Source organism: Rana temporaria, chromosome 12, assembly GCF_905171775.1.
Source record: "Rana temporaria chromosome 12, aRanTem1.1, whole genome shotgun sequence".
Lineage (NCBI taxonomy): Eukaryota > Metazoa > Chordata > Amphibia > Anura > Ranidae > Rana > Rana temporaria.
Window position 1 is genome coordinate 117,176,395 of NC_053500.1, and position 22,858 is coordinate 117,199,252.

Here is a 22,858-nt window from a genome sequence, read left to right on the forward strand (position 1 = left end):
TGTCAAAACGTATCCTATGGGAGAAAAGTTACTCTGCATGAAAGGAAAGCAATATGACGAAATAGGAAGTTCCCGGGGGAAGGCATACAAAGCATTTGAAAACGAAAGAGGTGTATGTAGAAAAATAAATACAAATTTGCAGAGTTGTAATCCCGCAAAACCCCAAGTACATTCATTCTGTGCGAATGCTGGCAAAATGGAATGTTATTAACTGGTTGCCGACCAGCCGCCGTCGCTTTACGGCGGCAGGTCGGCTCCCCTGCGCGAGAGCACGTAATATAACGTTGGCTCTCGCACAGGCCACTAGGGGCGCGTGCGTGCCGCTCGCCCCCCCGCCCCCAACTTGGCCCTTTGGGTTTTGTATACATATTATGGGGAACCCCACGCCAAAATAAAAAAAATGGCGTAGGGGTCCCCCTCAAAATCCATACCAGACCCTTATCTGAGTGCGCAACCTGTCAGGCTGCAGGAAAAAGGAGGACGAGAGAGCACCCCCCTCCTGAACTGTACCAGGCCACATGCCCTCAACATGGGGAGGATGCTTTGGGGCAAAGCACCTTATCCCCATGTTGATGGGGACAAGGGCCTCATCCCCATAACCCTTGCCTGGTGGTTGTGGGGCTCTGCGGGTGGGGGACTTATCAGAATCTGGAAGCCCCTTTTAACAAGGGGACCCCCAGATCCCGCCCCCCCATGTGAATTGGTAATGGGCTACATTATACCTCTACCATTTCACAAAAAAGTGTCAAAAATGTTAACCACTTCAGCCCCGGACCATTATGCAGCTAAAGGACCTGGCCCCTTTTTGCGATTCGGCACTGCGTCGCTTTAACTGACAATTGCGCAGTCATGTGACATGGCTCCCAAACAAAATTGGCGTCCTTTTTTCCCACAAATAGAGCTTTCTTTTGGTGGTATTTGATCACCTCTGCGGTTTTAATTTTTTGCGCTATAAACAAAAATAGAGCAACAGTTTTGAAAAAAATTCTATATTTTTTACTGTTTGCTATAATAAATATCCCCAAAAAAGATATAAAAAAACATTTTTTTTCCTCAGTTTAGGCCGATACGTATTCTTCTACATATTTTTGGTAAACAAAAAAAAAAAAATCACAATAAGCGTTTATTGATTGGTTTGCACATCCGTAGATTTACGCGTCGAATATGCAAATGACCTAGATACGCCGATTCACGAACGTACTTGCGCCCGTCGGATTTAGCTACGCCGTTTACGTAAGGCTTACGTCCGGCGTAACTTTACCCCTGCTATATGAGGCGCAGCTAATGTTAAGGTATGGACGTCGGAACAAGCGTCATATTTTACGTCGTTTACGTAAGTCGTACGTGAATAGGGCTGTGCGTAAGTTATCTTAGGCATTCTATCCGACGTGATTCGTAGCATGCGCACTGGGATACGTCCACGGACGGCGCATGCGCCGTTCGTTCGGCCCCTCATTAGCATGGGGTCACGGGTCATTTTAATACAACACGCCCACTGCCTTGCTTATTTGAATTAGGCGGGCTTACGCCGGCCCATTTACGCTACGCCGCCGTAACTTAGGGAGCAAGTGCTTTCTGAATACTGCACTTGCCTCTCTATGCTACGTCGGCGTAGCGCATAAGAAATGCGATACGCCCGCTCAAAGATACGACAATGTATCTGAATCGCAGCCATTGACTTTATTACAGCTCTCATCCAGTACCATAGACAGCGAGAAGACAAGAAGTAACATGCCACCCAAATCAAACCAGCAGCTCTTTCGGGGGTAGTGCTACATATATATAAAGAAAAGCGATTTAGAAGTGCCACAACACAGACGTTTTTAACCCCTTCTATGGGGTTAAAAGCACCCCGCTAGTGGACAAAAAGCTTTCTCCGCCATCGGCATTGGACCAGCTCCTGTGATTGATAGAACACTGGTCCAATGCTGGTGGCAGAAGCGGGACTGTGTGTGTGACGTTAGAGCCGAGTAAACATGAGAGACGGCTCGTGAATTCAGGGGAAAAAAGTGCGTGGTATACGCCGATAAATACGGTAGGTTTTCTCCTTTAACGATGGGCACTGATGAAGCTGCACTGATGGGCACTGATAAGGTGGCACCAATGAGGTCACACTGATGATAGGCACTGATAGGCGGCAATGATATGCAGAACTGATGGGCATTGATAGGCGGCACTGATGAGCACTCATAGGTGGCACTGATGGGCACACATAGGCGGCACTGGTGGGTACTTATGGGTGGCACTGATGGACACTGATAGGCATCACTGATGGCACTGGCAGGCATTGCTGATGGGCACCTATTTTCATATCTGGGCACTGATTGGATCATGTCTGGGAACTGATTGGCATCCCTGGTGGTCCAGGGTGGCATACCTGGTGGCCATCCATGATCAGCATCCCTGGTGCTCCTGGATGGACATCCGCGGGGGGGCTGTGCTGATAATCAGTCAGGGCAGACCCCCCCTATCTGGAGAGCAACCCAACGGCTCTCCTCTACTCATGTCTGTCAGACGTGAGGAAAAGCTGGTAAACGCCTTTTCCTGTTTACATCGTACATGTGGTAAAGAGCCTCTGCCAGAGTCTCTTTACCAAGATCGAAAATGCGGTGTGTCAGACTGACACACCGCACCAACGATTGCCGCGCTGCCTGCCCCCACGGGCATGCGCCAGCTTTTATCCTGAGAGACACCGTATGACGTCCAGTCAGGATAACTGAACCACCGCCCGGCTGTCATTTTGCTATAGGCCGGGCAGGAAGTGATTAAACAGCAGTAAAGCGCCGCTAAAACGAGTGGTGCTTTATCTATCGCACGGGCGGCCCCAGTGTGAAATGGGAGATTGTACAATGAGATTGTATAGTGTATTGCCACCTTTATACTGCATTCTTTTTTCCCCTGACATACACTTTATGCTTCATGTTAACATTTCCATTAACAAGCCCAGATTTGAGAAAGTTATTTTTTTTTGCACAAATATGGGTCAGGCTGTGTTCTATTCATCCCGGCTGACATGTGACGGGCGGAGGGGCTCTTTGTAAGTGCCGTCTTGTTGGCGTCTTTTTTCTGGGTTACGGCAGCGCTGCGTCTGGAGAGGATCATGTATTAAACATGCCAGGACTCCGAGCTCTACACTCCGGGCCGGGGAGGGACTTCTGTCCTCTTAAAGTATGTCACTGAACCGCTTGGAAGGACAGCAACAGACTTCAACTAAATTCGACATGCTGGCTTGTGCTATTTTGGGCGCAGCGGCGGTGTGACAACACGACGCGGGCGCCTAGCTGCCATGAATCCACCACACTGAGCTGACAAAAAAATAATACATTGATGGCACTAAACCTGCTTTATGTTATCATTTTGTATCCAATCACGGCGTAAGAATTGAGGGCAGGGGGCGGAGCGATGGTCCCCTATTCTATAGGTGATATATACAATATAGAGCGGGGACAGGGACCATCATTATGGGCTCAGCAGGTGGGGGGACTGTGTCACCGGAGCCGGCTTGTAATACATACCGCCGCCATCGACTAAAAATAAATGATCCGTCTTAGACGCACTCTGGGGAATTCACTAAAGCAATTACGACAGTTTTCTGGTGGTAGATCCATCACCCCCATCATGTTGTGCTGCCTTGGCCCCTCCCAATGGAGAAAATTACTATTTTATTTGTGCTGCACTTTCACCTGTCTTGCCTAGGCAAGGCTCTCTCCCAAAAACATGTAAAAATAAAAAAATAAAACTGCCAAAATTAATAAACACAAATATTTAACAGCTGCACTCAAAAACATCAAAAAGTTAAAGGGGAGGTTCACCCTAAAAACGACTTTCTAGTATTACAATGGGCCGCCACATTACAATACGATTATGCCTATAATGTTTTTTTTTATGCTGTACATACCTCGGTACAGCTAATTCACCCGTGGCTTCCGGGTTGCGAATCCCGCGGGAGTGGGCGTTCCTAACTTGCTGGTGATTGACATGATGACCAAAAACGTGCTCCCCCCGTCACATAAGCTGCGTCACGTTTGCCGAAATGAGCCGAACGGCGAGCCGGCGCTATACTGCGCCTGCGCACCGCCGTTCGGCTCCTTTCAGCAATCGTGACGCAGCTTACGCAACGGGGGGGAGCTCGTTTTTGGTCATCACGTCAATCACCAGCAAGTTAGGAACGCCCACTCCCGTGGGATTCGCAACCCGGAAGCCATGGGTGAATTAGCTGTACCGAGGTATGTACAGCATAAAAAAAAACATAATAGGCATAATTGTATTGTAATGTGGCGGCCCATTGTAATACTAGAAAGTCGTTTTTAGGGTGAACATCCCCTTTAAAAAGGAACTGCAGTCGGCTCACATAATTTGTAATAAAGACGTCTTTGTCATTCTGAAGCTTCCCTCCAACCACTTTGCATTCGTTTTTTTAGGTACCGTAGTTTGTCGCCTTTCCACGAGTGCGTGCAATTATAAAGCGTGACATCTTTGGTATCCATTTACTCGGCGTAACTTCATCTTTCACATTATACAAAAAAATTGGGCTAACTTTACTTTTTTTTGCACAAATACCGTGCATTCTCTGCTAAAAAAATATATATAATGTTTGGGGATTCCAATTTTCTAGCAAAAAACACAGATTTTAACTTGTAGACACCAAGGGCCAGATTCAGAGAGAATTCCGGCGGCGTAACGTAATGCAAGTTTTATGGGCAAGTGCTTGATTCACAAAGCACTTGCCTGTAAACTTGCGGCGGTGTATCGTAAATCCGTCCGGCGCAAGCCCGCCTAATTCAAATGGGGCGTGTATCATTTAAATTAGGCGCGTTCCTGCGCCGAACGTACTGCGCATGCTCCGTTTTGAAAATTCCCGCCGTGCTTTGCGCGAAATGACGTCGCACCGACGTCATTTTTTGAACGTCGACGAGCGTTACGTCCTTTCCTATTCACAGACGACTTACGAAAAAAATTCAATTTGACGCGGGAACGACGGCCATACTTTAACATGGCAAGTCTAAAGATAGGCCACAAAATAGCAGCTTTAACTATACGCCGGGAAAAGCCGACTAGCGATGACGTAAGAGAATGTGACGAACGCGCGTACCTTCGTGGATCGCCGTAAACAGCTAATTAGCATACCCGACGCGGAAAACAACGCGAACTCCACCCAGCGGGCGCCGAAGTATTACACCTACGATCCGAAGGCATACGAAGCCGTACGCCTGTCGGATCGAAGCCAGAAGCCGTCGTATCTTGGTTTGAGGATTCAAACTAAAGATACGACGCGGCAAATTTGAAAATACGCCGGCGTATCAGTAGATACTCCGGCGTATTTCAGCTGTGAATCTGGCCCCAAATGTCAGAAATAGGCTTAGTCATGAAAGGGTTAAAAAAAATTAAAAGGTTTACCTTTACAACCCCTTTAAACACTGTAAACGGCGTTCACAGAAACTTTAGTTGAGAATTTTTTTTTTTTTTTTGGCAAAACATTTCAGATCTGTATCAACAACAGAGAAAAATACTAATTAGCACTCAGTGCAAGTTCCAGAGCACGGCAAAAGAATCCTCCAATCACTGGCGGGCACCAAAGGGGGGCAAGGATTCAGCCTGCCAAGCCGTGAAAGGGAGGATGAGAAGACTAAGGGGGGGTGGGGGGCTGATGAATATGCTGAGTGACAATTTTTTTTTTTGTGGCCTCAGTGCCACACCTACCATGACACCCAATATCAATGGGAGAGATGTCCCCGAGCCAATCACAAGAAGCCTGACTTTCCTGGCACGAGGGCTGAAAAGCACGAGCTACACGCTGTCCTCAGCATAGGAAGTTGTCTCCTCGTCCTACAACCGCCTGCTATGATCCAGCCTGGAAATATATACTTCTGTCCTGGTCTACGGTGACAGGCAATGTCCCATTTGTCATTTTGTCCCCTTCACCTTCCAACAGACACAAGGAACTTCCAAAACAGGGGCCAGGGGCTAAAGTACAAGAAAAGACTTCTCAATAACCCACCTATTAAAGCTGAGCTCCAGACGCCAAAACTTTAACCCCTTAAGGACTGGGATGATTTTTCAAACTTGTTGTTTACAAGTTAAAATCATTTATTTGCTAGAAAATTACTCAGAACCCCCAAACATTATATGTCATTGTTTTTTTGTTTGTTTTTCTAACGCCCTAGAGCAGAGGTCTCCAAACTTACTAAACAAAGGGCCAGTTTAACCACTTGCCGCCCGCCAATGACAGATTGACGGCGGCAAAGTGGTTGTAGAATCCTGACCGGACGTCATATGACGTCCTCAGGATTCTGAGCCGCTGCGCGCCCCCGGGGGCGCGCATCGCGGCGATCGTTGTTGCGGGGTGTCAGTCTGACGCCCCGCAACACCGATCTCGGTAAAGAGTCTCTCACGGAGACTCTTTACCATGTGATCAGCCGTGTCGAATCACGGCTGATCACGATGTAAACAGGAAGAGCCGTTGTTTATCAGCACAACCCCCCCTCGGATAGCCACATGGACCACCAGGGAAGCCCAGATCCAAAAAAACAGGCTAAAAAAAAAAAAAAGGCTGTAAAAAAAAAAAAAAAAAAGCATGAAAAAAAAAAGATGCCAATCAGTGCCCACAAATGGGCACTGACTGGCAACATAGGTTAATCAGTGCCGCCCCAGTGTCCATCAGTGCCACCCCACATTGTCCATCAGTGCCACCCTACAGTGTCCATCAGTGCCACCCCACAGTGCCCATCCATGCCCAGTGCCCACCTATCAGTGCCCATCTGTGCCACCCATAAGTAGCCATCAGTGCCACCCATAAGTGCCGCCCATGAGTGCCCATCTGTGCCGCCTATGAGTGCCCAGTGCCGCCTATGTGTGCCCATCAGTGCCGCCTATGTGTGCCCATCAGTGCCGCCTATGTGTGCCCATCAGTGCCGCCTATGTGTACCCATCAGTGCCGCCTATGTGTGCCCATCAGTGCCGCATACAAGCGCCGCCAATCAGTGCCACCTCATCTGTGCCCGACAGTACTACCTCATCGATGTCCATCAGTGCCATCTCATCGGTGCCCATCAGTGCCGCCATATCAGTGCCGTAATTGAAAGAGAAAACATACTTATTTACAAAAAAATTTACAGAAAAAAATAAAACCGTATTTTTTTTCAAAATTTTCAGTCTTTTTTTAGTTGTTGCGCAAAAAAAAAAAAAAAATCGCAGTGGTGATCAAATACCAACAAAAGAAAGCTCTATTTGTGGGAAAAAAAGGACGCCAATTTTGTTTGGGTACAGTGTTGTATGACCGCGCAATTGCCATTCAAAGTGCGACAGTGCTGAAAGCTGAAAATTGGCTTGGGCGGGAAGGTGTATACGTGCCCTGTATGGAAGTGGTTAATGCCCTACAGACTTTTGGGGGGCCGGACAGGGGCCACCCTAAAGTGGAACTCACGTTTGACACCTTTCAGGGGGAGGGGGTGCAGATACCTGTCTAAAGACATTGTTGGTGTCAGTGCTATTAGGAGGCGCAGCCAACGTTAAGTATGGACGTCGTTCCCGCGTCGCGATTTTCAAATTTTGCGTCGTTTGCGTAACTCGTTCGTGAATGGCGCTGGACGCCATTTACGTTCACGTCGAAGCCAATGACGTCCTTGCGACGTCATTTACCGCAATGCACGTCGGGAAATTTTCCCGACGGAGCATGCGCAGTACGTTCGGCGCGGGAACGCGCCTAATTTAAATGATCCACGCCTCCTACGGGATCATTTAAATTACGCGCGGTTACGCCGGCCCCTTTTACGAAACGCCGCCGCAAATTACGGAGCAAATGCTTCGTGAATGAAGCGTAGCTCCAGTAATTTACGGAGGCGTATCGTAAAAACGAAACGCTGCGCCGCCGTAACAGTGCGCGCCCCTACCTGAATCTACCCCAATGACTTTATAGATGACATGTGAATTTAGAATTTTTTTGACGCATCACATTCGCTATGAATCAGTGTAAACCGGGCCTCATCAATGTAAGCCAATATCTATTCTTCTACATTTTTTTTTCTGCCTACAAACTCCTCTAAATGCCTCTGTGTGCATGGACACATACACTCAGGGCCGATCCGCCCTATAGGCTCACTATGCAAGCCGCTTAGGGCCCCGCAAAGCTGCGGAGGGCCCCCCAAATCACTAGAGGCCCCGTCTGGTGAGAATTCGGCCCCTCACCCCGCTTCTCAACTTGCTGGCTGCATGGGAGAAGAAGTAAGAAGGCAGCACCCCCGCTTCTCAACTTTAGTGTAAGATGTCATTTTGCTTAGGGCCCCAGGGAGGTCAGGATCGGCACTGCATACACTCACCGGACACTTTTTTAGGTACACCTGTTCAATTGCTTGATATCATAAATTGCTAATCAGCCACTCACATGAAACCAACTCCATTTAGAGATCTAGATGTGGTGAAGACGACTTGCTGAAGTTCAAACCAAGCATCAGCATGGGGAAGAAAGGGGATTTAAGTGACTTTAAGGCATGGTTGTCGGTGCCAGACTTCCACTCTTCTGCTGTCAATCTGCCCATTTCTCATGAGGCACTATATAATGGGATGTCTTCTGCATATTATCAGCAGAGACAACAAGAAAGATCCCAATCGCCACATGCATCCTCTGTTGACCTGACATGCACTTCCACTCAACTGCTTACGTTGGCCAATCTGCTCATTTCTCAGGAGGCACTACAGTATGTAATGGGATGTCTTCTGCACATTATCAGCAGAGACAACTAGAATATATAAAAGAAAATAAGTTTGCGGTCTGTTAGATGCCCCATGGCAGCCAAGCAAGCTCCACATACAGTACCTACAATCAGTATGTGAACTACAGACAGGGCCGCCATCAGGGGGGTACAGGCAGTACACCTGTAAGGGGTCCAGAGGTTCCCAGGGGCCCGGAGGCCCACAGGCCCCAGATGGCAACCCCCTTTTTTTTTATAAAAATATATACCGTATTTATTGGGGTATACCGCGCTCCCGCGTATAGCGCGCACCCCTAAAGTTGCCCGAATTTCTGTGGAAAAAAAGTTTTTTTGTACTTACAGTTTTGGTGTCTTGCGCGGCGTCCATCGGCAGCCTCGTCGGGTTCGGCGTCCGTTTGCGGCTTCGGGTGTCCTCTTCGTCGGGTCCGGCGTCCTTCTGCGGCGTCCTCCCCGCTCGTTTCCCGTGCCGAGTTTGAATACTGCGCCGACATATACCGAGCGCAGTACACTCGTGTATCGTCGGGCAGGCTCGGCAACTCTCACGCTGACGTCAGCGCGAGGGGCGCCGAGACTGCCCAAAGATGCACGAGTGTACTGCGCTCGGTATATGCCGGCGCAGTATTCAAACTCGGCGTGGGAAAGCGGGTATCGGTGTATACCGCGCACCCACGATTTTGCCCTGATTTTCAGGGCAAAATATTGCGCGGTATACGCCGATAAATACGGTATATATATATATATATTTTTAAAAAATATATATTTTATTTTTTATTAAAGGGACATTTTTTTTTTTTTTTTTAAGGGTCCGGAGGTCCCCAAGGCCCCCGGATGACAACCCTCCTTTTTTTTTATAAAAAAGTTAGGAGCCAGAAAACACGTCCCGTCCCGACGAGCTTGCACGCAGAATCAAACACACATGAGTAGCTCCCGCATACAGTATGTAAACGGTATTCAAACCACACATGTGAGGCATCACCACAAACGTTAGAGAGAGAGCAATAATTCTAGTTCTTGACCTCCTCTAACTCAAAACATGCAACCTGTAGAATTTTTTAAACGTCGCCTATGGAGATTTTAAAGGGTAAAAGTTTGTCGGCATTCCACGAGCGGACGCAATTTTGAAGCGTGACATGTTGGGTATCAATTTACTTGGCGTAACACTATCTTTCACAATATAAAAAAAAATTGGGCTAACTTTACTGCTGTCTTATTTTTTTATTAAAAAAAGTGTATTTTTTCCCCAAAAAAGTGCGCTTGTAAGACCGCTGCGCAAATACGACGTGACAGAAAGTATTGCAATGATCGCCATTTTATTCTCTAGGGTGTTAGAATAAAAAATATATATAATGTTTGGGGGTTCTAATTAGAGGGAAGGAGATGGCAGTGAAAAATTACACATTAGAACTGGTTTTACTTGTAATGCCAACGACCACCACCACATGGCGCCAAATCACAGAAGGAAGCTTGGGACTTCACAAGGCCGCAAAGCCGCAGCGGGGAGGTGGGGACGCACGAAGACACAGGCCTCAATTACCGGCGGGCGCCAGGTCACAATTTCTTGTTGCATTTGCGACCTGGTGCCCGGATTTTGCCGAGCCCTGCCGTATATACTCGAGTATAAGCCGAGTTTTTCAGCCCTTTTTTTTGGGCTGAAAATTACCCCCTCGGCTTATACTCGAGTCAGCGTGTCAGAGTCAATTGCCGCCTGACCTCACCGTGCCCATTGCAGAATCCGATCTGTGTCCCCGAGTCCGTGACATATTGAGACGGCAGCCATGCAGTTTTAAAAACTTGTGCTCCTCCTTGTGCTGTTCCGTGATAGGCGGAACACTCGGTTTCCCAGTAAACACTGTGTTCAGTGTTCCGCCTATCATGATCACCCTCTCGTCTATCACGAACGAGAAGGCGATTGTGATAGGCGGAACACTGAACACAGGCAGAACACTCGATTTCCCAGCAAACACTGTGTTCAGTGTTCCGCCTATCACGATCGCCCTCTCGTTCGTGATAGACGGTACGTCGCTGGACTGTCGGTGGTTATACCAGCTGCTCAGTTGCTATTACCACCTTCCGCGGCTCTCTCAGACTCTCCTGTCCCGGGATTGGCTTTAATCGGCTGTTCAATATTGTAAACCGGAAGCGATGACATGACATTACCTCCGGTTTACTTGAAAACAATCGGCGCTAGTTTTTAAAGTCGGAAGCATTCAGAACCACGATCTTGGTGTTTTGAACGCTTATGAGTGCAGAGGTAGGGTTTGAGGTCTTATAGACCCCGATCTCTCCATAAAGAGTACCTGTCACATGCCTATTGCTGTCACAAGGATGTTTACATTCCTTGTGACAGCAATAAAAGTGCTAAAAAAATTTAATAAATTAAAGCAACAGTGTAATAAAAAAGTGCCCCCATCCTCCTGTGCTTGCAAGCAAAGGCAAACACGCTTTTCGATCCTGCACATGTGAGGTATCACCACAAACGTCAAATCATGGGCAGCAATTCTAGCCACAAGCCATACCCACCTGGGGGACAGTAGCAGCCACAAGCAATACCCACCTGGGGGACAGCAGCAGCGACCAGCCATACCCACCTGGGGGACAGCAACAGCCACCAGTCATACCCACCTGGAGGACAACAGCAGCCACCAGCCATACCTGCCTGGGGGACAGCAGCAGCCACCAGCCATACCCGTCTGAGGGACAGCAGCAGCCACCAGCCATACCCGCCTGGGGGACAGCAGCAGCCACAAGCCATACCCGCCTGGGGGACAACAGCAGCCACAAGCCATACCCGCCTGGGGGGCAGCAGCAGCCAGCGATACCTTCAGGGTTCGCCTATCTGTTTTTCAGATGTACCCAATCGGACCTTCCATTCACCTCTATGGAGCGGCAGATGTAAACAGACTTGTGTTCAGACTTTTGCAAGTCATTTTTTAGCAAAAAAATACAGGTGAACAAAAAGTGTCAGAAAAAGGACTGGAAGTGGTTAAAAATGCAACTGACGAAGTGAGGAGCTCCATAGGATTTCATTGTCATGAATTTTTCTTCCACTTTTGGTAAGGCCCCTTTTACACTTCAAAGTCGTGCGATTTTGCAGCCGTAATTTTCACGCAATTTCAGGGAATGCCTGTGTAATGTTGAAGTCTGATGCCGCGTACACACGATCATTTTTCAGCATGAAAAAAACGTCGTTTTTAAAAAACGTTGTTTTTAAAAAACATAATTTAAAATGATCGTGTGTGGGCTACACATCGTTTTTCAGGTTCTGAAAAATGACAAAAAAAAAATCTCGAACATGCTGCATTTTTTAACGTCGTTTTAAACGATGTCGTTTTTCGGGTTGTAAAAAGTGATCGTGTGTGGGCTAAAACGACGTTTTAAACCCGCGCATGCTCAGACGCAGTTATGAGACGGGAGCGCTTGTTCTGGTAAAACTACTATTCATAATGGAGTAAGCACATTCATCACGCTGTAACAGACAAAAAAGCGTGAATCGTCTTTTACTAACACGGAATCAGCTAAAGCAGCCCAAAGGCGAATAGAACTTCTCCTTTAGAGTGCCGTCGTACGTGTTGTACGTCACCGCGCTTTATTCATAATTTTTTTTAAAAACGATGGTGTGTGGGCAACGTCTTTTTTAATGATGATGTTGGAAAAACTTTGTTTTTTGGACATGCTGAAAAACTACTTTTTCTTTCATGACGAAAAATGATCGTGTGTACGCAGCATGGGGAACCTCAACTCGCATCAAAGTCGGACCAAAGTAGTACAGGGACTACTTTGAAGTCGGTGCGACTTGAAGTCGCACAGATATGAATGGTTATCGTTGGGAATCATGGGGTGAAACTTGTCATGCGACTCTGATGTCCACAGTCGCAGGAAAAGTCGCACCAGTGTGCGACTTTTGAAACTTGTGAAGAAAAACCGATCAGTGGAAAAGGAGACTTTTACTGTAACAAAAATACAGAAGAGCAAACATGTAACATTTGAATGTTGTAAACACAAAGGGCCAGATCCACGTAGCGTGGCGCATTGTTCCGTCCGGCGTAGCGTATCTCTGATACACTACGCCGCCGTAACTTACAACGTATTTTCCTTATCCTGAAAGAATTTGCGCCGTAAGTTACGGCGGCGTAGTGTAACTTTGTCGGCGTAAGGGCGCGCAATTCAAATCGATGAGATGGGGGCGTGTTTTATGTTAATACGTCTTGACCCGACGTAAATGACGTTTTTTTTTGAGCGGCGCATGCGCCGTCCGTGGGGGTATCCCAGTGCGCATGCTCGAAATTAAACCGGAACAAGCCAATGCTTACGACGGTGACGTCATTCTACGCAAAGCCCTATTCGTGAACGACTTACGCAAACAACGTAACATTTTCAAAATTCGACGCGGGAACGACGGCCATACTTAACATAGGATACGCCTCATATAGCAGGGGTAACTATACGCCGAAAAAAGCCTTACGTAAATTACGTAAAAAAATGCGCTGGCCGGATGTACGTTCGTGGATCGCCGTATCTAGCTAATTTGCGGAATTCGACGGAAACGCCACCTAGCGGCCAGCGTAAATATGCACCTACGATCCGACGGCGTACTAAGACATACACCAGTCGTATCTAGCCCAGCTTCAGGCGTATCTTGTTTTGTGGATACAAAACAAAGATACGACGGGGGAAATTTGAAATTACGCGGCGTATCAATAGATATGCCGGCGTAATTCGTTTGTAGATCTGGCCCTTTTACTGTAACAAAAATACAGAGGAGCAAACATGTAACATTTGAATGTTGTAAACACAAATACAGGCAAACACTGCGATCATAACTCTAAATATAACACACACTGGTAATAAATATAACACACACTGGTAAGAAATATAAACACACACTGGTAATAAATATAAAACACACACTGGTAAGAAATATAAACACACACTGGTAATAAATATAAAACACACATACGTAATAAATATAAACACACACTGGTAATAAATATAAACACACACTGGTAATAAATACATTCTATCTTCTTTAAGGTGACAACATTGTTTCAGTAGAGGCCATTTATCAAACTTTAGATCCCCTTCCAGAGCCAGCAGCATGAAAGGTCCTCTCTCTCTCTCTCTCTCCCCTCCTCCTCCCTGGTGGGCTGCCCAGTAAACAGATCGCAGGGAGTGTGACTCTCCCAGCACAGGAATGCCGGATCCCGGCTCACATCTAATATGCTTACAAAACAACTTCTTTTCACTTTTTCCATTCGCTGTGAACACGAGGCTGTCCTGCCATTTTCACATTCAGGACACAATATCCTGACTCCTAAAAAAAAAAAAAATCAGGCAGCCAATCTGTCAGCGACAAGGTACTTATACTATGCTCCTAAAATGAAAGTAACATGTGACCCCCACAACACGCATGCACAGCACGCTAAACATAGCAAGAGGGGGATTTATTTCGGGAGAGTAACAGGCATCAGGAACAGGCGGTGACTTTTTTTTTGTTTGCAGGAACAGGGGCCCGGATTCAGAAAGGACTTACGCGGCGTATCAGAAGATACGACGGTGTAAGTCCACGGATGCGCCGTCGTATCTATGTGCCTGATTCAGGAAACAAGATACGCCAGAATTTTGGCTTGATCCGACCGACGTAAGTCTCCTACGCCATCATATCTTGGGTGCATATTTACGCTGGCCGCAAGGGGCGCTTCCATTGATTTACGCATCGAATATGTAAATGACCGAGATACGTCGATTCACGAACGTACTTGCGCCTGTCGATGTAATCTACGCCGTTTACGTAAGGCGTACGTCCGGCGTAAAGTTAAAGCGGGAGTTCACCCGAATTTTTTTTTTTAACCTTAGATTGATGCTCATTTTTTCAAGGGGAATCGGGTAGTTTTTTTAAAAACGAAGCAGTACTTACCGTTTTAGAGATAGATCTTCTCCGCCGCTTCCGGGTATGGTCTTCGGGACTGGGCGTTCCTATTTGATTGACAGGCTTCCGACGGTCGCATACATCGCGTCACGAGTAGCCGAAAGAAGCCGAACGTCGGTGCGGCTCTATACGGCGCCTGCGCACCGTTCGGCTACTTTCGGAAAATTGTGACGCGATAGATGCGACCGTCGGAAGCCTGTCAATCAAATAGGAACGCCCAGTCCCGCAGCCCATACCCGGAAGCGGCGGAGAAGATCGCTCTCTAAAACGGTAAGTACGGCTTCGATTTTAAAAAAACTATCCGATTCCCCTTCACAAAATGAGCATCAATCTAATGTTAAAAATAAACTTTTCGGGTGAACCTCCACTTTAAGCCTCATAAAGCAGGGGTAAGTCATGTTAGGGTATGGACGTCGGAACAGCCGTCATATTTTACGTCGTTTGCGTAAGTCGTACGTGAATGGGGCTGGGCGTAGGTTACGTCACGTCCTAGGCAGTGATTCGGCGTATCTTATGGAGTATTTTACACGTGATTCTGAGCATGCGCACTGGGATGCGTCCACGGTACGGCGCATGCGCCGTTCGTTCGGACCATCATTTGCATGGGGTCACGGTTCATTTTAATAGATCACGCCCACTACCTTCCTACTCTGAATTAGGCAGGCGTACGCCGGCCAATTTACGTTACGCCGGCGCAAGTTTGGGAGCGAGTGCTTTGTGAATACTGCTCTTGCCTTTCAGAGTTACGTCGGCGTAGCGCATATAAGATGTGCTACGCCGGCACAAAGATGCGCCGAGCTACCTGAATCTGGCCCAGGATGTCTAAAGCCTCGTACACACGATCAGATTTTCCGACGGGAATTGTGTGATGACAGGCTGTTGTCTGACAGTTTGTACGCTCCTTTGGACAATTGGTGTCGAATTTTCCACCAACAAATGTTGGATAGCGTGCTTTAAAATTTTCCAACTACAATTTTGTGTTGTCGGATTATCCGATCGTGTGTACAGAAATCCTTCGGACAAAACTCCAAAGTACAAACACGCATGCTCAGAAGCAATGCTCACCATAACACAACATTAGCAGGAGTTGCCCAAAGGGTGGCGCTAAAGAGCTGAAAAAACACTTAGTTTCGTGTTTGTTTACGGACAATTCTTTGCCGTTTGTATGCAAGACAAGTTCACGGCCAACACCCTTCAGACAAATGTCCTACGCTTTGTCTGTGGAAAATCCGATCGTGTGTACCAGGCTTAACAATGTCGGCGGAACGCTTGGTGATTTTTCGCACAATCGATGAGATTAAAATAAAAATAAAAAACGCAATCGGTTTGCTTCCAATGCAAAAAGATTATAGCACCAAAAGTAAGCAAAAAAAAAACGTTGTGCAGGGCGACTGAACCCCTGGCGTGCCTTTAACCACTTCAGCCCTGGAAGGGTTTATCCCCTAAATGACCAGGCCATTTTTTGCGATATGGCACTGTGTCGCTTTAAAGAGGAAGTAAACCCTGATGGGTTTTACTTCCTCTTTATTCCCCTGCAAAGTAAAAACATAATGGGCTAGTATGCATCTCAAACTTGCCCATTATGTGCCACTTATATGCAAGCAAAGCCTGCGATGCCCCCGCTGGTGGAAGCAACAATCTTCACCACCCTTCTTTCCAGGGCCCCAGACTCCGGCTCTGCGATTGGCTGAAGTTGCGTGACGTCACTCCCGCGGCGGTCACGGCACAGGCCCTATAGAAACGGCACTATTTATAAAGTGCACATGCTCCGATGACTTTGGCGCAAAAGCGAATATGGTAAGTATCTCTGTGCCAGTTTAGGAGATATTTCCAGTACCTACAGGTAAGCCTTATTATAGGCTTACCTGTAGGGAAAGGTGGTCTGTAAGGGTTTACAACCATATTAACTGACAATTGCGCGGGCGTGCGACGCTGTACACAAATAAAATTGATGTCCTTTGCCCCCCCCCCCCCACAAATAGAGCTTTATTTTGGTGGTATTTGATCACCTCTACGTTTTCTTTTTTTTTAAATTAGTAATGGCGGTAATCAGCGATTTTTTTAGTGGGACTGCGACACTGCGGAGCACAGATCGGAAATTTTTCACACTTTTTTGGGACCATTCACATTATTACAGTAATCAGAGCTAAAAATATGCACTGATCAATGTATAAATGGCACTGGCAGAGAAAGGGGTTAACACTAGAGGGCGATCAAGGGGTTAAGTGTGTTCCCTGGGATGTGTTTTTAGCTCTGTCGCACTTTGATTGACAATTGCACGGCCATGCAACGTTGTACCCAAACTACATTTTTATCATTTTGTTCACACAAATAGAGCTTTCTTTTGGTGGTATTTAATCACCACTGAGTTTTTTTATTTTTTCTAAATAAATAAAAAAAGAAAAGACAACAAAAATATTGAAATAAAACAGTTTTTCCTTCATTTCTGTTATAAAATTTTAGAGACGGCCCAAAAAAAAGTACTTGAGGCCCAAAAATACCAGGATGGTACAAACATCACCCAAATGACCCCCTTTTTGAAAGCATACAGTCCAAGGTATATAGTAGGAGGCCTGCCAAGTTTTTTGAAGTCATAATTGTTTGAGAAATTTAGCACCATTTTCACGATTTGCTTTTAAATACTGTCAGTACAGAGCCATCATATAACTGGTGTGGTGATGATCAAAGTACAGGACAAAAAAAAAATTATACGTTTTTTTTTCCATTTAAAAAAAAAATGTTTTTTTTGTTTATGATAATTTTTTTTAACATACTGTGACCAGAGCAATATAATGTTACCGTAGTGACTAGAGTTGAGCGAACCCGAACTGTAAAGTTCGGGTTCGGTACGGACTTTGGGTTTTTCCCGAACCCGAACCCGAATAATTGCTGAAAGTTCGGGTCCGGGTCTGGAGTTCGGGAAAAAAAAATGCGCGGAGGTCCCCCTAAATTCAATAACCAGACCCTTTAGGTCTGGTATGGATATTTTTTTTAAATTTGGGGTGGGGTTCCCCTTAATATCCATACCAGACCTAAAGGGTCTGGTTATTAAATTTGGGGGGACCTCCGCGCATTTTTTTTTTTTACTAAAAGTCTGTGTCCCATTAACTTCAATGGGGTTCGGAGTTCGGGTTTGCGAACCTGAACTTTTTTTTTAAAGTTCGGGTTCGGGTCCGAACCCGAACATCCAGGTGTCCGCTCAACTCTAGTAGTGACATTGTACTACTCTGGGGAAGTCATAATCGCACTCATTATTTTGCCATCTTAGTAACCCTGTACCCAAAATGTACTTCCCCAAAATGACATCCCTGCAAAAAAAAAAAAAATGTTAATATTTTCCCATTGCCCGTGCCTGGCGAATGATGAAGGGCCCCCCTGGTAGTGTCGCTGCACCTTTAAGGCCGAATTTACTAAAAATGGTGCTGGTTGTCCAAAAAGGAGGAAGTATTACCCACATCCCTAAACTGAACAGATTACAAAAAGGAGAGTGTTCCTCTGAGTGGGACTTTAAAGGGCAATGCTTCTCTATAAATCAAAACCATAGATCTAAGAAAGTTATATATATATTTTTGACAAATAGTTAGACATAGAGGCCCGGATTCAGAAAGGACTTACGACGACGTATCTCCGGATACGCCGTCGTAAGTCCAAATGTGCGCCGTCGTATCTATGCGCTTATTCAGGAAAGCAGATACGCCTGAATTTTGGCAAGATACGACTGACGTAAGTCTCCTTCGCCGTCGTATCTTGGGTGCATATTTACGCTGGCCGCTAGGGGCGCTTCCGTTGATTTACGCGTCAAATATGTAAATGAGCTAGATACGCCTATTCACGATCGTACTTGCGCCCGTCGCAGTAAGCTACGCCGTTTAAGTAAGGCGTACATCCGGCGTAAGTTTACCCCTCATAAACCAGGGGTAAGTCACGTTAAGGTATGGACGCCGGAAACGTCGAAACAGCCGTTGTATTTTACGTCGTTTGCGTAAGTCGTACGTGAATGGGGCTGGGCGTAGATTACGTTCACGTCGTATGAATGGAGCCGGCGTATCTTAGGGAGTAAATTCGACGTGATTCTGAGCATGCGCACACATGCGCCGTTCGTTCGGCCATGCATTTACATGGGGTCACGCTTCATTATAATACAACACGCCCACTGCCTTGCTACTTTGAATTAGGCCGGCCCATTTACGTTACGCCGGCGTACATATGGGAGCAAGTGCTTTGTGAATACTGTACTTGCCTCTCAATGTTACGACGTCGTAGCGCATATGAGATGCGCTACGCCTATCTAAAGATGCACCGATCTCTCTGAATCTGGCCCAAAATCTATAGTACAAAGTAGGGTTGTCCCGATACCGAGCATTTGCGTGAGTACTTGTACTCGCACAAATGCTCCCGATGCTTCACACGATACCTGGAATGGGTCAGTGGGCGGAGCGGCGGGCGGAACGTCGAGCGAGTCCTAAAGTAAGCTGGCAGGGAGCCGTGTCTAGTCACATTTGGCTACCCATCGTATCTTGCTACAGAAGTGACGTTCCGCCAAGAAATTGTGCACTGTGCATGCGCGATGCGTTCCAAGCGATTTGCGACAATACAGAGCAGTGAAAGCGCCAGATAATGTCACGGAAGTGACGTTACTGATGATACAAACACTGGGCTATGCGTTCTAAGACCAGTGTCTCCAGAACTGCCAGCTGTCCTGTACAACCCAATGCTGGGACTTGTAGTGTCTCCAGAACTGCCGGTTGCCCTGGCTTGTAATGGGGCAGCTTAGAGCTCTAGGGGTAATACAAGTCCCAGCATAGCAGGGCCTTACACCACAGGTTGCCCTGCCTTGTATTGGGGCAGCTGACAGCTCTAGAGGCACTACAAGTCCCAGCATGGCAGGATAATCAGCACTGGTTGCCCTGGATTGTATAGGGCAGTCCAAGGACAGCTGGCATCTTTAGAGGCACTACAAGTCCCAGCATGGCAGGATAATCAGCACTGGTTGCCCTGGATTGTATAGGGCAGTCCAAGGACAGCTGGCATCTTTAGAGGCACTACAAGTCCCAGCATGGCAGGATAATTAGCACTGGTTGCCCTGGATTGTATAGGGCAGTCCAAGGACAGCTGGCATCTTTAGATGCACTACAAGTCCCAGCATGGCAGGATAATCAGCACTGGTTGCCCTGGATTGTATAGTGCAGTCCAAGGACAGCTGGCATATTTAGAGGCACTACAAGTCCCAGCATAGCCGGATAATCAGCACAGGTTGCTCTGGATAGGCACTACAAGTACCAGCAATGCAGAACCTAACACCACAGGTTGCTTTGGCTTGTACAGGGACAGCTGGCAGTTCTGGAGACACTAGGTAACAAGGGAAGTATTAGTCTTGGAATGCGTAGCCCAGTGTTTGTATTGTCTGTGACGTCACTTCCGTGACATTATCTGACGCTTTCACTGCTCTGTATTGTCGCAAATCATTTGGAACGCATTGCACATGTGCAGTGTGAAATTTCTTGGTGGGCATCGCGCATGTGCAGTGTGAAATTTCTCGGCGGAACGTCCTACCGTAGCAAGATGAGAAGGGTAGCCAAATGTGCCGAAACGCCGGCACATTTGGTCGTGAAAAAAAAAAAAAAAAAGTATCAGTAATCGGTTTCGGCGAGTACTTGAAAAAAAAGTATCGGTACTTGTACTCGGTCTTAAAAATGATTGCCAACTCGAAACGCGTCGGGTTTCGAGATCCAGGGACATCTCCAGGGACATTCCCATGGACAGATCTAGGGACACCTCCAGAGACATTTCCATGGATAGATCTAGGGACACCTCCAGGGACATTCCCATGGACAGATCCAGGGACATCTCCAGGAACATTCCCATGGACAGATCCAGGGACATCTTCAGGAACATTCCCATGGACAGATCCAGGGACATCTCCAGGAACATTCCCATGGACAGATCCAGGGACATCTCCAGGAACATTCCCATGGACAGATCCAGGGACATCTTCAGGAACATTCCCATGGACAGATCCAGGGACATCTTTAGGAACATTCCCATGGACAGATCCAGGGACATCTTTAGGAACATTCCCATGGACATATCCAGGGACATCTTTAGGAACATTCCCATGGACATATCCAGGGACATCTCCAGGAACATTCCCATGGACAGATCCAGGGACATCTTTAGGAACATTCCCATGGACAGATCCAGGGACATCTTTAGGAACATTCCCATGGACATATCCAGGGACATCTCCAGGAATATTCCCATGGACAGATCCAGGGACATCTTCAGGAACATTCCCATGGACAGATCCAGGGACATCTTTAGGAACATTCCCATGGACATATCCAGGGACATCTCCAGGAACATTCCCATGGACAGATCCAGGGACATCTTTAGGAACATTCCCATGGACAGATCTAGGGACATCTCCAGGAACATTCCCATGGACAGATCTAAGGACACCTCCAGGGACATTCCCATGGACAGATCCAGGGACATCTCCAGGGACATTCCCATGGACAGATCTAGGGACACCTCCAGGGACATTCCCATGGACACCTCCAGGGACATTCCCATGAGCAGATCCAGAGACACCTCAAGGAACATTCCCATAGACAGATCCAGGAATATCTCCAGGGATGTATTTAGGGACATCTCTGGGAACATTCACATGCACACCTCCAGGAACATTGCCGTGGACAGATCCAGGGACATTTCCAGAAACATTTTCAGGGACATATCCAAGAACATCTCTGGAAACATTCACATGGACATATCGAGGGAAACCTTTCAGAAGCATTTCCAGATCCATCTCTGAAATCATTCCCATGGCCACCTCCAGGGACACCTCCAGGGACATCGCCAGGAACGTTCCCATGGACAGATCCAGGGACGATTCCTGGGACATTTCCAGTGACATCTAGGGGGTCATTTCTAGGGACAGATCCAGGGACACCTCCAGGGATATTTCTAGGGACACCTCCAGGGAGATTTCTAGGGACACCTCCAGGGACATTTCTAGGGACACCTCCAGAGAAAGATCCTGGGATATCTCCAGGGACATCTCTGGAAACACTCACCTGGACAGATCCAGGGACATTTCCTGTGACATTTCCAGGGTCACCTCCGTGGGCATTTCTAGGGACAGATCCAGGGACACCTCCAGGGATATTTCTAGGGACACCTCCAGGGAGATTTCTAGGGACACCTCCAGGGACATTTCTAGGGACACCTCCAGAGAAAGATCCTGGGATATCTCCAGGGACATCTCTGGAAACACTCACCTGGACAGATCCAGGGACATTTCCTGGGACATTTCCAGGGTCACCTCCGGGGGCATTTCTAGGGACAGATCCAGGGACATTTCTAGGGACACCTCCAGGGACATTTCCAGGGTCACCTCCAGGGACATTTCTAGGGACACCTCCAGGGACATTTCTAGGGACACCTCCAGGGACATTTCCAGGGACACTTCCAGGGACATTTCTAGGGACATTTCCAGGGACACCTGCAGGGACACCTCCAGGGACACCTCCGGGGACATTTCTAGGGATAGATCCAGGGACACCTCCGGGGACATTTCTAGGGACATTTCCAGGGACATTTCCAGGGACACCTCCAGGGACATTTCCAGGGACATTTCCAGGGACACCTCCAGGGACATTTCTAGGGACATTTCCAGGGACATGCCACCTTACCCTTGATGCTGACCCCCAGACCTCCAGCCTCCTGCTTCACCACCCGGACAGTCCTCCGCAGGTTGACGATAGAGTCCGGGACTCCTCCAGCCGGCTCCCCCCCATTCACCGCCTTCTCCTCGGCTGCCCCGCTCTCCGGCTCCGGGGTGAAGCTGAGGGTCTCCTCGCCCAGCAGTAGAAGGATCCGGCTCCAGCGCTCCCCGGGACTCCTGAGCTCCAGCAAGCCGCTCCTGGCAGTCCGGGCTGGGGAAGCCATGGTCGGTGAGCCCGGAGAGGGAGTGATAGAAGGAGGGGGACAGAAGGGAAACCTCTCCGGGTGGGGAGGGGAGGGCTTGCTGGGAACGCCCATCCCCAAATCCTGACACACCCCCCGCCCCCTCCCGGGTCACCCGATCCCCCCAAATACTCCTCAGCAGGTGCTGCGCTACGGCACAGGTCAGCCGCACAGGGGTCACCGGGGGGTCAGGAAAGGATCGGCCAATGGAACCAATCACATCTGTCATAGAAGAGAGAGAGGAACCGGGAACTTC

At 47.7% G+C, this 22,858-nt stretch overlaps 1 protein-coding gene across 1 annotated transcript in view; it reads right to left on the reverse strand.

Moving 5' to 3' along the window:
* LOC120918643 (alpha-1-syntrophin-like) overlaps positions 1-22,638 on the reverse strand; it is an 83,175-nt gene extending 60,537 nt beyond the window's left edge. Inside the window, exon 1 of the mRNA XM_040330332.1 lies at positions 22,329-22,638. Within this exon, the coding sequence (XP_040186266.1) occupies positions 22,329-22,584 (256 nt within the window). The 5' untranslated portion in view covers positions 22,585-22,638. The remainder of the gene's footprint in view (positions 1-22,328) is intronic.
* Positions 22,639-22,858: the final 220 nt, after the last annotated feature.